Genomic DNA, 15,703 nt, shown 5'->3' with positions numbered 1-15,703 from the left:
CACCATCCCTTCCCTGGGTGGGGTCTCAGACCGAACCCTTGTCTCAGACACCCCCACTTTCTGCCTCAGGGGGCAGTGCCTCCTTAAATGTCCCCCTTTGTGGCAGTGGAAGCACTTTCTGGGTCTTCCCCCTGCCATGGCCCTACTCCTGCTTGTTTGGGCCCTGGCCCTTCCTTCTCTTCAGGTGCCCCGGCTCCCCTCAGAGCCAACAAGCAGAGGGAGCCTTTTCTGGGTGGGGCCTCTCTGCCCCCTCCCAGGAGGGACACTCCCTCCTGTAGCGTCCCCGTCACCTACAGGCGAAGCAGTTCAGAGTTCCCAGCCCTGGCCTCTCGCCCTTGGGGCCGGATCTCGTTTGGTCTGGGTGCCGACCCCCGCAGCAGCCAGAACAACTCCCTCTGCTGCTCGGCGAGCTGAGCCACCCAGGCCCTCCAATAGAAGTCTCTTTTCTCCACCATTTTCTCTCAGTCTCTCAATGTGGCACTCTGCCTAGTCCTCGCTCTTGCCCTTAGTATCAGGGCGGACCGCCTGTGCCTGCATTCTCCACCACGTGTGACGGGGTTGGAGCTCATCACCACGGCGCCTCCCGCTGGGCGCTCTGGTAATTAGCTCAGTCTATGGGAAGCGCGCTCTGCTGGCGGTGTCCTGTCCGTCTCTTGTCCTCCCTTGGCGTCTGGACCCGCGTTGCTCCCCACTTGACGGTGTCCTTCTTCAGGCCACTGCTCTCTGGCAGTGCCCCTTAGTCCATGCTCACCCCCTTCCGGAGGGATTACCAACAGTCCTTGCACCTGCCTCAGTGGCCAACCACAGCCCCCAAAGTCTAACCCATTGTCTCAAGGGCTCGTTGGAAGTTGTCTCAGCCACCACATGGCCAGGTGCAGTACAAGAGGGAAGGGGGGACCCACGCCTGCCCAGTACTCTGGGTCCCAACCCAGGGACCCTCTAGTGGGAGCCTCCTTGCTCTCCTTCTCTCCCCTTGTCCAACTGTCCCTGGGCCACTTCCCCTCTGGCCTCTCGCACCTTCTATCAGGGTCCGCAGTCTGGCAGGTCTTGCCCGGAGCTCTACTATGCTCCCCATGAGTCTGCCCAGCACTGCTCTGTCTGAGGTGCCAGTCTCCTGCTCTGGAGAAAGACCTTCCTCCATGAAGGTCTGGGACAGACTGCCTGCTGTGCTCCTGGGCAGCCATTATATAGGGCCTAGCCTAGCCCTGATTGGCTGGCTTTAATCTCGGCCCCGATTAGCTCTCAGTAGGCCCTTCTCTGATTGGCTGCCAGCCTGCACAGCCGCTCTGGCCTACTCAAGCGCCCTCTTGCATGGGCATGGGGCAGTCACCGCACCACAGTAGTCAACTGTCGTTACCAGGCTGCGGCCTGGGCTGCAGGGCCGGCTCCAGGCACCAGCGGAGCCAGCACGTGCCTGGGGCGGCACATGCTAAGGGGCGGCAAACCGGCCATTCTTGGGGCAGCAGAGTCCGGGCAGCTTCAGCAGTTCGGGCGGCGGCAGTCCGAGCCGCCTTTATGTTTTTCCTTGTGGTGGTAAAAATGGTAGAGCCGGCCCTGCTGGGCTGGGGTCGCTCAAGTGGTCAGCCCCCCAGCACAGTCTACCAGAGTGGCTCCGGCCTGGGCAGAGCCCAAGCAGCCCACAAACAACCAGTCTTCAAGGACGGGCTCTGGCTTGGGTGGAACCAGGCAGCCAGCGAGCAAACAGTCTTGACAGGGCTGGCTCTAGCCTGGGCGGGGATAGAGCCTCCTTGCACCGTGTAGGGGGTCAGCCACTCGGCCCACCCTACTCCACCGTGTCCCAGCCCAAGGTCCTGGCAGGGGCAGGATTGGCTGCCTCTGCATCGGCGGGGATCCTGCTGCAACACGCCGACTGAGCCGCGCTGGGCTCTGCAGCCGGCTGCTCCGGGGCTGCCCCTGGGCTACTTCCTGCCTCCCCAGGGTTTGGTACCCGCGGCCTCCAGGCCTCTTCCAGCTCCTTGAAGTAAACCGCAGCGAGGACTCCGGGCCAGTCCTCGTCCACGCCTGGGGATCCTCTCAGGGCCTCTGGAGAACAGGCTGAGCGTCCTCCTGTCTTGCAGGCTCTCCCCCCACTGTGCAGCACGGCTGGCCTTTTATACTTCCGGCCACGCCCCAGTCCTGACGGTGAGGGGGGCGGGGCAATATAGGCTCCACCCTCCAAGGGCTGTGTAGGGGGTCTCTCGCTCTCCCACTCGGAGGGAGACCACTCAGTCTGACTACACTCCCCGTTTACAGGGAGTGGGAGTAGCTGGTGGCCTTGGAAGCAGAGCTCCTGCACCGCCTCAGGCACTTGGTGCAAGTTGTGGATGATGTGCAGTTGTTGCGTCACCTTATAGGTGACCTCCTCCTGCTGCAAGGGAACGAGGACCCGTCAGAGACTCAGACACCCCTGCGGAATCGGGGGATTAAGGGCACCTGGGACCAGCAGCATTTCCACCCAGCACCCGCCCACCTCTGAGGGATGGAGTCCCCCTCCTGACCCCCAGAATGGAGTCTTGTTGCCCTTTCTAGTGACCTCCAGTGCCAACTCCCCTGCTTGTAGGGTGAGCCCCTGCCACCTTCCCCCCAGTGCCCCGACAGCTGTTCCACCTCCAATCCACGGCTCAAGTTCTCAGACCCCTCTCCTCCACTCCCACCCAGGTTGGGCAGGGAGGGGGCTCTAGCGGCAGCGGGGGAGGGGGGAGGAGGGATTCTGGCAGCAGTGAAGTGGGATGTGGGGAGGTTGAGACCTTTCCCCAAGTCATCCTAGGCACTAATGCTGAAGCCGCAGGTGGTGGCTCGGGTGACAGGAGAGGCTGGCAGAGGGCACTTAGAGGACTCTGCTGCCCTTCCCAAGAACATAAGTCCGTGATGAGGCAATACTTGGTAACGAGCTGGGCTGGAGCTGCTACGGGGACAAGCTGGCTCCCTCCTGCTCATGGAGGTGAATTCATCTCCCTTCCCAGTAGCACCTGCTCTCGCTCTCATTCCCCACCAGTCGCCTTGCTGCCAGGCCGGCCAATGGCCGGAGGATGGGAATGAGGCCTGGGCCCCGCCCCAATCTCCGGAGTCTAATGCAGCTGCTCACCTTGTCCCCCAGCAGCTGCTGGGCTTGCCCCAGGAGGGAGTAAGTGAGGAGCAGCCCAGCCTGGCTGACACGCAGCCGGGGGTTGTGCATGGCCAGCACTGCCGTCCGCAGGAAGAAGCGTCTCTGCCCCTCCGAGAATAACTTTCCAAAGACCTGAAACCAAACGGACGTGAGGCTTCAGCAAATTGCCCAGAAGCAGGCTCCAAATCCTGCACTAGAACGGCAGCTCGGGCTAGTGGCTCCAGGAGGCAGCCACCCGCACTGCCCGAGCTGTGCCATGCCCTGGCACAGCGGCCTTACCTCCCCGACCCTGGCTGTGTTTTTATAGCCGAGGAGCCTGCTGTCCTGGTGCCAGTCCCGGAGCCACAGCTCTTCGGCCTCGTGGATGGTCAGGTCTGGGAAAGAGAGAGACACACACACATTGGTCATTCTGGTTGCAGGGCTTGTGTCCTTCCAATCCCATTGGTGGCTGCACAGTGGGCAGAGTCCTCGCTGTGTGCCCGGCCCAACAGAATTGCAGGGGCTGGGGTAGAACACAGAAAGAGAGAGAGAGACTCGTCCTCCAGCCGGGGTCACTTGGAGACAAATTGGCTGCGGGGGTCCCAGTCTCACTTGTCTAGCGGGGGCCGTTTCCCAGCTGGGTTCCTTACCCCTCTGGTGCAGCAACAGTTGGTAGAGCCGGAAAATCCCCTCCCTGGCCTGCCGGCTGATGTCCTTGTCTGGGTCACCGATGGACAGAGCCAGCTGTGCCACGTGGTGACCCATCTCGGGGAATTCGGCTGAGTTCTAATGGACAGAAGAGGGAGAGGGGACTCCATCAGCATTTTCCTGTCAGCTCCCAGTCCCCGCCTGGGCCAGGACTCATTCCCCTCAGCCCCTCGGCAGGAGATGCTAGAGCACAGGAGCTAGAGCTAGACTCTTAATTTTCTCTGCCCGCAAGCAAGCCTGGAGCACAGGGATGCGGGCAGGGCCCTCCATGAGGATTTGCTTCCCCAGCTGTTCCAGGATGACAGGAAGGCATGAACCTGGAGCAGGCTCCCCTTAAAAGCGAGAGTCGCCACTTCACCATAGGGTGACCAGATGTCCCGATTTTATAGGGACAGTCCCGATTTTTGGGTCTTTTTCTTATATAGGCTCCTATTACCCCCCACGCCCTGTCCCAATTTTTCACACTTGCTGTCTGGTCACCCTGCTTCACCAGGACAAGAAGAACTTGACTCAAGCCAGGCTCATTCTCTGCTCTGACTCTGCCTCCCCAAGAGGAACACTCCTAACCCACAGCCCCTGCAGCAGCAGATCCTACAGCCCTTTGGAGCCAGCCCACCCCCGCCTGGAGTCAGGAAGCTGGGGTCAGAGGCCACTTACGTCAAAGTCAGGGAGGATGATGATGGAGGTGAGCAGGGCCGCGCTGCTCCTAATGGCCCTGGCTCTCTCGCGCGACACCCTGGACACCATCCAGTAGTTAATGTGCTGTGGGGAAAGGAGGCAGCTCAGGATGAATGGGCGGGTGCATGTGTTGTGCTAATGAGCCCCTCCCCGTCCCCGGGGGGCTGAGACATTGTATGCGGGTGGAATATCTGATTCATTGATCGCAGAGCTTTAGAAGGGGATTGTTTCCCCCAGGACGATGCTTGTATCCTGCAGGTCACAACTTGTCATTGTCTCTCTAGATTGGGACAATGCTCAGTGGCGGGGCTGGTCCCATCCTCCCTGAACTCCTGATTCCTGAACAGCTCACCAGGAAGGAGACAGACCCTTCAGCCCTCCCTGGCTCTCAAGTCCTTGGTTGGGTGAAGGGACTGAGCGGGAGCACAATCCCCCCAGGAATCTCGGGGCCTGTCAGACAGAGACAAGGGCAGATTCTCTGGGGCCCTCCTGTTTCCCTAGGAACGAGCCTGTGACTCTTCTCTGAGGACCATCTTCTGGATCTCACAGGAGGGGTTCAGACTCTCACTCCCCAAGCCAGTCAGGGGCCCCCTGGTTAGTGCTCAACAGAACCAGGCAGAGCTCTGGCTTGAAGTCCCAGCTCCTTCCTCTGTCCTTCAAGGAGGAAGGGCCTGACACTGCATTGCACTGACTGCCCTGAGCAAGGACGCCCCACTGGGGGCGCAGCTAGGAGGACAGACTGCAAAATGGATGGAAGAGTTAAGGTAAAATTGCCCCCACCCCTCTCATCGGGCTCACCTCCAAGATGTAGTGGAGCTTGTTGGTATCTGGGGACTTTGCCAGCAGGTTCCCCAGCATGGCGTCCAGGAGGTCTGGCATGACCCTATGCAGATCCTGCAAAGCAAGGGAGAGCCATGGGTCAGACTTAGGGAAAGTGGGGCTATACCTGTCACAAGATGGGAAGAGGGGTCTCTGGGAAGCACTGGTGAGACCCCCAAACACATATCCTGGCCTCTCTCATTCTCATCCCACTGCAGGCAATTAGCAAGGATTCGTGGCAGGATGAGAGCTGGCTCCTCAATCCATGATTTAGCTGATCTACCTGGACTTGGGTGGTGTCCGTCCGCGTGTCCAGGGTGAAAACGGCATGGAGGGCAGCTCGGAGGAGGTGGGTCTCCAGCTCCGGCTCCAAGGCAGGTGTCATGGTGCTGGCAAGAGAGAGGAGCCGGTATTAGACTGTGCAGTGCGGGGGTGGGACTGGCACCGACACGGACGTGAAACTGCAGGGAAATAGGCAGAGGCTGGCGAGAACGGAAACTGAGGCACCGAACCAGGGAACAATAAGGCCAAGGTTTCCCAGACAGGCAGTGGCAGGGCAGGAATGGCACCTGTTCCCTGAACCCTGCTGCCCCTCCTGTATCTGATCCTGGCAGTCAGCCTCTCCCCAAAGCCATTGCAATGTTACTGGAGGGAAAAGAACAGAGCAGCCAGGAGAGGGAGTGACTCTTCCTGCCACCTCTGCCAGAGGAGCCACCCTTGGGAGGTGACCTGGGAGTGGGAGGGGCAGTGACTCCCAGCCATGGGCCTGAGCAGCACCGGGGTTAGGGGAACCGGGCAAGAGGGTCTCGGTACCTGAGGTTGGCCACAGCGATCAGGCAGTTGGCCAGGACGGCGCCGGGCGGAGAGTCATCAGGAAGCTCCTCAATGAGCTCCTGGGAGAGACAAAGGAGCATGTGAGATTTGGGCCTCACTGACACTTCCCAAGGAGGAGATTACACAGCCAGGGCCCCACACAACCAGCAGTGTCCCCCCAGCTGCCTCCCGCTCCTCCGATTCCTGCCCACTCGTTCTCCCGTCTCTTCTCCCCAATCTGCAGCCCCAGCAATCCCTGCCCTCAGCTGCCCCTCCACCACCAGCCATTCCCCAACCATCGGCCCAGGGAGACCCCTGCCCCTCCCGTGTCTCTGTCCACCCTCCAGCTGCCGGGCACCGTGTCTCGCTCACCACAATCCTCTCCACCACAGCTGCCTTGCAGCAGCGCGGCTCCAATGTGTCCTGCCCTCTCTGCTGTGCAGCGAGACACGCGGGGTGGATGGCGTGCAGGAACACGAGCTGCTGCGCCTCGTCCTGCGCCCACCAGGAGTGGGGTTAGGGGAGAGAGAGCCAGTTAGCCAGGGACCTCCCTGCCCCAGCCACACCAGCTGCAGGACTTAGGCCTGAATGGGGGATAGTGGGGACCCGCCTAGTGTCCAAATCACCCACGACTCCTGCACAAGCAGGGTCAGGAACTGGGACAGTGCCTGTGGGGGGAGGAGACCCGGCCGGTGTGTGACAAAAATCCCCAGCTTGGGGGTCCCAGATCATGGAGGAGAAAAGTCCCCATTAAGGGTGGTGGCTCATGAGGGCCACGACCCTCTGCAGGGTGTTGGGAGTCCTGCACTTAGGACGGAAGAATCACTCTTACAGACTAGGGACTGAGCGGCTAGGCAGCAGTTCTGCAGAAAAGGACCTGGGGGTTACAGTGGACAAGAAGCTGAATATGAGTCAACAGTGTGCCCTTGTTGCCAAGAAGGCGAACGGCATTTTGGGCTGTATAAGTAGGGGCATTTCCAGCAGATCGAGGGACGTGATCATTCCCCTCTATTCAACATTGGTGAGGCCTCATCTGGAGTAGTGTGTCCAGTTTTGGGCCTCCCACTACAAGAAGGATGTGGAAAAATTGGAAAGAGTTCAGCGGAGGGCAACAAAAATGATTTATGAGGAGAGGCTGAGGGAACTGGGCTTGTTTAGTCTGCAGAAGAGAAGAATGAGGGGGGATCTGATAGCTGCTTTCAACTACCTGAAAGGGGGATCCAAAGAGGATGGATCTAGACTGTTCTCAGTGGTAGCAGATGACAGAACAAGGAGTAATGGTCTCAAGTTGCAGTGGGGGAGGTTTAGGTTGGATATTAGGAAAAACTTTTTCACTAGGAGAGTGGTGAAGCGCTGGAATGGGTTCCCTAGGGAGGTGGTGGAATCTCCTTCCTTAGAGGTTTTTAAGGTCAGGCTTGACAAAGCCCTGGCTGGGATGATTTAGTTGGGAATTTGTCCTGCTTTGAGCAGGGGGTTGGACTAGATACCTCCTGAGGTCCCTTCCGACCCTGATATTCTATGATTCTATGTTGCTGGGAAGGAGCAGGACAATCTCGGTTCCAGCACAGCTGGGGAATGTTTGTACCTTTTCTCGGCCCTGGAGCTGCTCTCGGATGTTTTTGAGAGCAGCCTCCTCTGTTACCACGTCAACCCATTCCTCCTCCTCCTCCTCCTCCTGCTCCTTCTCGTCCTCAGAGGCCCTGGCGGACCCTGCACCAGGGAGAGAAGGGGACAGGGTGACTCTTGCTGCCACTCGGGGGAAGGACAGGGGCATGGTGGGACATTGTGCCCCCTTCCCACCTCCGGGACATAGGGCAGCTCGGGCCCCACACTCCCCCCTCTCAGTGATGTCATCAGCCCCCAACTCCTTCAGGAGCCCATAGCAAAGAGACCCCCCCTCAGTCCTGGACTCCCTGGGAGGTGCCTCCCCCCGCCCAATGGAGCACCAAGGACCAAAGTGGCAGCATCTAGTGTCAGTGGGGTTCACGTGGCTCAGGCCAGACCCCTGGGCTGGGGACCCGCCCCCAGAGCACTGCTCGAGGGCCTGGGCCCAGGGTGTTCACAGCCCCCTCCTCACCCCTCCCTGAGCCCAGCCTGGCTCCTCACCTTGAACGAAGCAGAAGCGTCCATCGGCCTCGCTGCTGTCCGAGTCGCAGGCGCTGCTGCTGTCCCATGGGGAGCGGGCCGAGCTGCTGTCCAAGTCGCAGGCGCTGCTGCTGTCCCATGGGGAGCGGGCCGAGCTGCTGGGGCTGGGAGAGGGATCCTCCACCTCCTGCCCTGGGAAGGCTGGAAGGTCCCCACTGACCGGGCTGGGCGATGCCTCCTGATGGAAATCAGGGCTGGGCTCCTGGGGCTGCTGCTGCCCACATAACAAGCCCCGGAGCCACCCTGCCCGGTTGCGCCCCTGGGCTGGGTCCTGCCTGCCCAGCCGCATCCTGGACCAGCTCCATTTTGGCCTGGCCAGTGCCTCTCCCACCTCGGCGCCTGCGCCGGGAGCAGGTTTCCTCTTCCAGAAGGCTGGGAACTTCCACCTCCTGGTCCGGCCGGGAGCTCCTTCCCTGCCAGTGGGGACAGAGGGGCCGCTCTGCTCCTGGGGAAGATGGCAGCTGCTCCCCTCAGGCTCTGGGGCCACCTTCAGAGCCTTCTTCCTGAACATCCTCAGGAGCCCGGCCATCCTGGAACCGAGTGGGGAGCAGGCGTGAGTCTGGGGTCAAGGCAGCCTCTCACTAACCAGCCTGTTTGGTCCCTCCCCATCCCTGCCCCAGCCAGAGCAGCTCCTCCTCCCCCCACAGGGGTGCAGGGAGTGCAGGCTACACACACTGGCAGGAGTTCATTGCATGACCTGCTCCCCCTCAGCGCTCCCCCTCCTCATCCCTGGGGCTGCAAGAACCGGGAGTCTCGTCCTTTTCGAGCACTGGGGTCAGTCACAAAGACCATCAGTCACTTTGGACAAGCAGCTCCCTCCTGCCAGCCCAGGACACACACCCCCACCCCCCGCCCAGGCTAGAGAAGGAAGAGAACCCAGGAGTCCGGACTTCTCCTGGGAAACCATCCCCCCTTCAAAGTCCCTAGGCATAGCAAGGCCAGGGCCCCCTCGGTTCCCATTGATTTCCATGCTCAGCAGCTCCCCGGGTCTGGCCCAGCTCAGAGACTCTCAGCCTGGGGAACAGTCTCCCACAAGGGAAGGGCTGGGAGCCCCATTGCTGGGACCTTTCCAAGCACAGTGGAGACGGCTCTGGAGAAGCCCCTCCCCGGTCTGAGAGCGAGGGGCTCCTGGGGGCTGTTTGCAAATCCAATCTCCTTTGGGAGAGATTCTCTCCCCCTCTTTCTGCCTCTCCCCGGACAGACAGGGGACACCACCGGGGAACCCTAATGCCACTCACTTGCTCTGGTGACGGAGCGATGGATGGAGGATGTTCAGGGTCGTCCCTCGCCCTTCTCCTCACTCCCCAAGCCCAAGGCAGGCTGGAGGGGGGGTGGTGACCTGAGGAGTTACCCTGCCCAGCCAGCAGGCAGGGTGATGGCACTGGGCGATCGGCTGGCTGGGAAAACAAGAGTCTGTCTTATTGCCAAGGGACGGAGAAACTCGGCCAGCAGCAGGGGGTGCAGAACATCACCCTAGTGCGGGGGTGAGAGCGCCTCCGGATCCTGACATCCCAGCACTTTACACACCTTCCTGGAGCCTCCCAACCCCCCTGGGCTGTCGGGACTGCACCCCCGACCCTACTGATGAGAAACAGGCCTGGGGAGGGGAAGCTACTGGCTCAGGGTCACACCAAGGGTCAGAAGTAGGGATGGGACCCAGCAGTCCTTCTCTCCAGGCCCCTTCGCTAACCACTGCTGCACACTCCCTCCCACAGCTGGCAGTTACAAGCAGGGCCGCCCAGGGGGGGGCAAGAGGGGCACTTTGCCCAAGGCCCCGGGCCCCACAGGGGCTCCCACCAGAGTTTTTCAGGGGCCCTGGAGCGGGGTCCTTCACTCGCTCTGGGGGGGCCCCGGAAAACTCTTGCAGGGCCGGGCCCAGGAGCTTCTTCCGCTCCCGGTCTTCGCCGGCGGGGGGTCCTTCCACTCCGGGGCAGAAGGACCCCCCCACTGGCGAATTACCGCCGAAGCAGGACCCGCCGCCGAAGTTCAGCTTGGTCTTCGGTGGTAATTCGGCAGCGGGAGGCTCTTCCATTCCGGGACCTGCCGCCGAATTACCACCGAAGACCGGGCTGCACTTCGGCGGTGGGTCCCGCTTTGGCGGTAATTCGGCAGCGGGGGGGGCCCTGCCGTGGGTCTTCGGGTCCCTTCGGCGGCAGGTCCCGGAACGGAAGGGCCCCCCCGCTGCCGAAGACCCCAGGCCCCCGGAATCCTCTGGGCAGCCCTGGTTACAAGCAGGCCCTCATGGCCGCTCCCCCTGCCTGTGAGAGGGAGTGTGCTCCGCTGGAGTGACCGGGCCAGGGGACTGGGAGTCAGGACTCCTGGGTTCCATTGCTGGGTTTCCTATCGGTTCCACTGCTGGTTGTTTTCCTTTTCCTAGGGGACTTTGGGCAAGTTGCCCCCCCCCTCCTCCCCCCCGGGCTCTGTCCCCAGCAGTCAAAGGGGGATTTCGTACCTTCCCGCTATTGGAATGTGCTAGGAGAATCCCCCAGCCAAAGCTGCTCTGACAGCGCCAAGCAGCATCTGAGCATTCCAGGGCGGAGCGCACGGCCCAGGAGGAGGAGGGTTTGGCTCTGGGGTTTCACTTCAGCCCAGTCTAGAGAGAGGGGCCCAGCCATGGAGTGTGGCTCAAGAAGACCAATTCTCCAATTTGTTACGGGCGTTTTGAATTCCAATCCTGTGCTCCAAAGTGCTTGGTGTCAGTTGCACATTTTAGCAGCGTGCTCTCCACTCCATCAATCAGTAATGAAAATATTGAATAGTACCAGACCCCGGGCTGATCCCTGCCGGACCCACTAGGTGCACCCTCTCCGTTGGACAGCCAGACATGGAGAAGGGCTCTTGGAGTCTGGGCTTGCAGCCAGCTCTGCACCCACATTACACTGATTGCATCTAGCCCGCATTTCCCTCCTTTGCTTGTGAGAATGTCCTGCGGGACTGTGTCAAAAGCCTTAGTACAGGCTCCCTTCTTATGACCCTTTGACCGCACTCCTGTCCCTGTTCTTTTATTAGTTGTCCCCCGAAACAGTGGGTTTCTGAGGTCCTGTAGATCCTCCCCTTAGGCTGGGGGAGGGGATCCTTTAGCATTGGGCGGGCTTCCGCCCGCCTGGTTCCCAGAAACCCAATAGATACAGGCAAAGAACCCCAGGTACCTAAAAGACAGGGACTCACATCCCCGAATGGGCTTTAAAAAAGGCAGTGGTTAAAAAGTTTGGCCCTGACCATTTCTTGTTTCCACAGACTAGACATGGCATTGAAACCATTTCTGTCAGAAAATCCCATTGAGACTAAACCAGTTTGTGTCTCGAAATCATAACAAGTGGGAGGAAAGTTCTTTGCAAAAGGATTTTGTTGCAAAACAAAAGCATCTTCTGTTTGTCACAGTGTGTTAAATTGTCTCGTCGCACACAAAGAGGAGACACTTAGATCAAAAAAATTAGATAAGATGCTTCAGTCTGAGCTAAGTAGTTGCTGCTCGTAATTTCAAAATAAAAAAATACAAAGAAAATAGACTATTTCAGCTATTCTTGTTATATCCTTGGGGGCAGCCGGTTTAGGAAGAAATCACTTGAGGCCAGAGAGCAGACAGCTAACAAAACTACCATTTTATTTACAGACACAGAGCTCACCCAACCGGCCGAAGCTGGCTGGGCTATCCCCTAATAATCTAACTCAGTTGCCATAGGAACAAAAACCATGACAACCAAATACACAACAATTCTATTATGTCATAATCTGCTCTGGGTAAACGTGATAGGACACCTCATATTATGCACTACTCCTAGTGACACTCTTCAGAGGATCCCCCTCCTCCACCCACCGTGAGGTAGGTAGGAGCAGATCATTATTATCCCTACTTGAAAGCGGGAGAAGCTAAGGCTGAGAAAGGAGCATTGACTTCTCTTAGGCCACACAGCCAGTCAGTGGCAGAGTTGGGAATAGGACCCAAGAGCCCTGATTTTCAAACTAACCATCGGATCTTGAATTTCATACATTGAATGACCTGAATAAAGTGCTCTCAGATGAGCTCCAGATCAACAACAGTGCACAGGAATTATTCAGCAAGTATTTTAGGAGAACTGCAATGTTAGAGAGAATCATGAACTGCTCAGAGACAATTGATGTAGAGAAGCAGCAAAATTAATCAAACATAGAACTGGTTACGACTTATTTACTTGGTCTTAAAAGAGAGCAACAAGGACCTGAGTCTCCTCCCAGCCAATCAGGGTAGAGACTGAGGACGGGAGGCTGAGGGTTCTCCCCAGAGACCCCAAAGGATGGCCCAGGTCACTGGTGGGGATCACTGCCCGAGCACTATTTCAGCCCCACAGTTTTGGGTGGACCTCCCACAATGGGAGCTGGAGGGCACTCCCCTGCAACACACACACACACACACACAAAGGACAAAAGAAGCACGAGATGAAGAGAAAGGAGGGAGGGAGGGAGGAAAAGGTGAAACAAAAACAACAAGGACAAACTCTAATGTCCCCAGTGATTCATAGGGACAAAATCCCAGGTGCGGAATAAAATTCTGCCTCCTTAAGCTCGTGTTTTCCATGCCTAGAATTCAACTGTCACCAGATGGATCAGACTGAACAGGTTTCAAACCTCAAGGAGGCTCTTACCTTCTAAACAGGGACGGCTGTTTTCTAGTAAAATCACTACGGGGAAGGAGAAAACTGGAAAGAGGTTCCTCCTGGCGCTCCCGTACGTGAACCCGAATGCTCTTTCAGTCCTCAAAGAGAGACCTCGAGAAGGAGATTCGCGGAAGCAAAGCCACGGGAGTCTCTGAGGTTTCCCTGGCCCCTCACCCCTGTCCTGCCTGGCTGATGTCAGCATCTCTCTGTGAGGTCACCACCTCCCCACCACCTTTGACCAATAGTCTGAGGTCCTGCAAAAGGCCTTTGAGATGTCACTGCCACACCCCTCCCTTGCTGTGCTACTGTCCTGCCCCTGGCCAGGCCCTTTGGAGGTTTGAGCTACTCCCTGTGGATCACCCCACTCAAGGAGTGTTCATTCTAGGAAGCAAGCCAGCTAGACAGTAAAACATCAGACGCTGCTCCCAATGCTGCACTCAATTTTTCAGAAATTAGTAGACTTGATGGCCAGAAGAGACCATTAGAGCATCTAATCTGACCCCCTGCATATCACAAGCCTCCTGTATGACACAATAGCTACTTTGGGGCAGGGGCGGCTCTAGACATTTCGCCGTCCCAAGCAGGGCGGCATGCCACAGGGGGCACTCTGCCAGTCGCCGAGAGGGCGGCAGGCGACTCCGGTGGACCTCCCGCAGGCATGCCTGTGGATGGTCTGCTGGTCCCGCGGCTTTTGTGGACCACCGGAGCCGTGGCCATGCCGCCTGTTGTGTATTTGGTTGTCATGGTTTTTGTTGCTATGGCAACTGAGTTAGATTATTATGGGTTAGCTCAGCCAGCTTCAGCCGGCTGAGTGAGCTCTCTGTGTCTGTAAATAAAATGGTGGTTTTGTTAGCTGTCTGCTGTCTGGCCTCAAGTGATTTCTTCCTAAACCGGCTGCCCCCAAGGATATAACAAGTGGCGACGATGGATGGGATCCTGGTGCTGCTCCAGTAACAGAAGGAAGTAGAAGTCAAGGTAAAGAACAAACAAACAAAAAAGCTGCTTGTTTGCACTGACTGTGAAAGTGAAACTAAAATCATGGCTACTCTGACCAGGCCACTGGAACCTTTTGATGAGAATATAGAGCAGTGGCATGTGTATACTGAGCGTTTTGAGCTTTTTGGTATTGCAAATGACATTACAGAAACAAAGAAGGTGCCAATATTCTTAAGTGTTGTAGGGGCTAAAACCTACTCCCTGCTACGCAGCTTACTACACCCTCTTAAGCCTGAGACTAAATCTTACAGTGACATTGTGGAAATCCTGGGGTCCCATTTCTCCCCAAAACCACTGGTAATTGCTGAAAGATATAGGTTCCACAAAAGAGACCAAAAGGAAGATGAAACAGTTGTACAATTTGTAGCCATTTTAAAAAAGCTAGCAGAACACTGTGAATTTAAAGAGATGTTAAATGATGCCCTGCGTGACAGGTTAGTGTGTGGCCTGTACAGTGAAGCTATACGGAAGCGCCTACTGACAGAGGCTCAGCTTACCTTACAGAAGGCTGTTGATATTGCTGTCTCCATGGAACTGGCTACAAGGGAGGCGCAATACATCGGTGCATCCCCTAGGGTGCAAAAAGTGTCACAAGAACTGACCCACAAAACGGTGCAGAGTCAAGAATGTTACCGCAGTGGTAAGCCGGGTCACCAGGCATCAGAATGCTGGTGTAAGGACCTGGTGTGTCGACACTGTGGCAAAAAGGGACACATTGAGTGTGCCTGTAAACAAAAGAAAAGGAGGCCTGTGGTCTGGCCGACAAAAAGAGGAACCTTGCATACCCTAGAGCAGACCAGGATGATCAAGGTGACACCTCAGCGCAAGAGAAAGTGCCACTGCATGTTTTGTCTTTGGCAGTGGGCTCACATGAATACTGGGTAACCCCGTTATTGGATGGCAAACGTATACACATGGAACTGGACACCGGTGCAGCCGTCTCACTGATCTCCGAGACTGTGTATAAAGAAAAGCTACAGCATCTTCCACTTAAGGCAACAAAAACTGTTCTGAAGACGTATACGGGAGAAGCTGTGCCTATGCTGGGCACTATTGATGTTAAGGTGGAGCTCAATGGACAGGTGGCTAAATTGCCACTGTTTGTGGTGAGAGGTAACTACCCAGCCTTAATGGGTAGGTCTTGGCTTGGGAAGATTCAACTGAACTGGGCAGAAGTGCACCGGATGACTAAAGAAGAAACCAGTCTAACCCCTATACTAAGGAAACATGCTGCTGTTTTTGGAGATGATTTGGGAAGTATGAAGGGAATCACTGTGACATTGAACATTAAACCTGACAGTCCACCAAAATATCTGAAATCCCGAACTGTGCCATATACCATCAGGCCAAAAGTTGAAGCAGACCTGGAGCGCCTGGTCACCAATGGAGTCCTAATACCAGTTACCCATAGCTCATGGGCCACTCCTATCGTTCCAATAGTGAAGAAAGATGGCTCTCTCCGGATTTGCGGTGATTTTAAAGTCACTGTCAACCCAGTGTTGTGTGCAGAGCAATACCCGCTTCCCCGCATCAATGACCTCTTCGCAGGCCTGGCTGGGGGACAAAAGTTCAGTAAGATTGATCTGAGTCAAGCATATTTACAGATGCACGTCGATGAAAAGTCCCAAGAGCTGTTGACTATTGTGACTCATAAGGGGCTTTATCGATACTGCTACTCAGATAAAGAAGGCAACTCGTGTTGACCCAGTATTGTCCCAAGTTATGGACCTGGTGATTCATGGAAAATCTCGACAAACCTCTCCGGTCTCATCCGACCTTGTTCCCTACATGTCCAAGCGGACGGCGTTATCGGTCCAATCTGGTT

General features: G+C 57.1%; 1 protein-coding gene across 1 annotated transcript; it reads right to left on the bottom strand.

The window, feature by feature from the left end:
- Positions 1-1,783: 1,783 nt before the first annotated feature.
- LOC123355587 lies at positions 1,784-12,925 on the bottom strand. The gene is made up of 13 exons (XM_044998205.1): positions 12,871-12,925; positions 9,487-9,645; positions 8,210-8,778; positions 7,689-7,813; positions 6,476-6,598; positions 6,104-6,183; positions 5,574-5,679; positions 5,270-5,365; positions 4,451-4,555; positions 3,736-3,871; positions 3,386-3,480; positions 3,086-3,238; positions 1,784-2,368 (listed from the first exon to the last, which is right to left on the bottom strand). The coding sequence occupies exons 3-13, from the start codon at positions 8,775-8,777 to the stop codon at positions 1,784-1,786; spliced, it is 2,172 nt and encodes a 723-aa protein (XP_044854140.1). The 5' UTR covers position 8,778; positions 9,487-9,645; positions 12,871-12,925.
- Between the last annotated feature and the right edge of the window lie 2,778 nt (positions 12,926-15,703).

This window comes from Mauremys mutica, chromosome 23 (assembly GCF_020497125.1).
Source record: "Mauremys mutica isolate MM-2020 ecotype Southern chromosome 23, ASM2049712v1, whole genome shotgun sequence".
Lineage (NCBI taxonomy): Eukaryota > Metazoa > Chordata > Testudines > Geoemydidae > Mauremys > Mauremys mutica.
The sequence above is the reverse complement of the archived record's forward strand: the minus strand, read 5'-3'. Positions and strand labels throughout refer to the sequence as shown.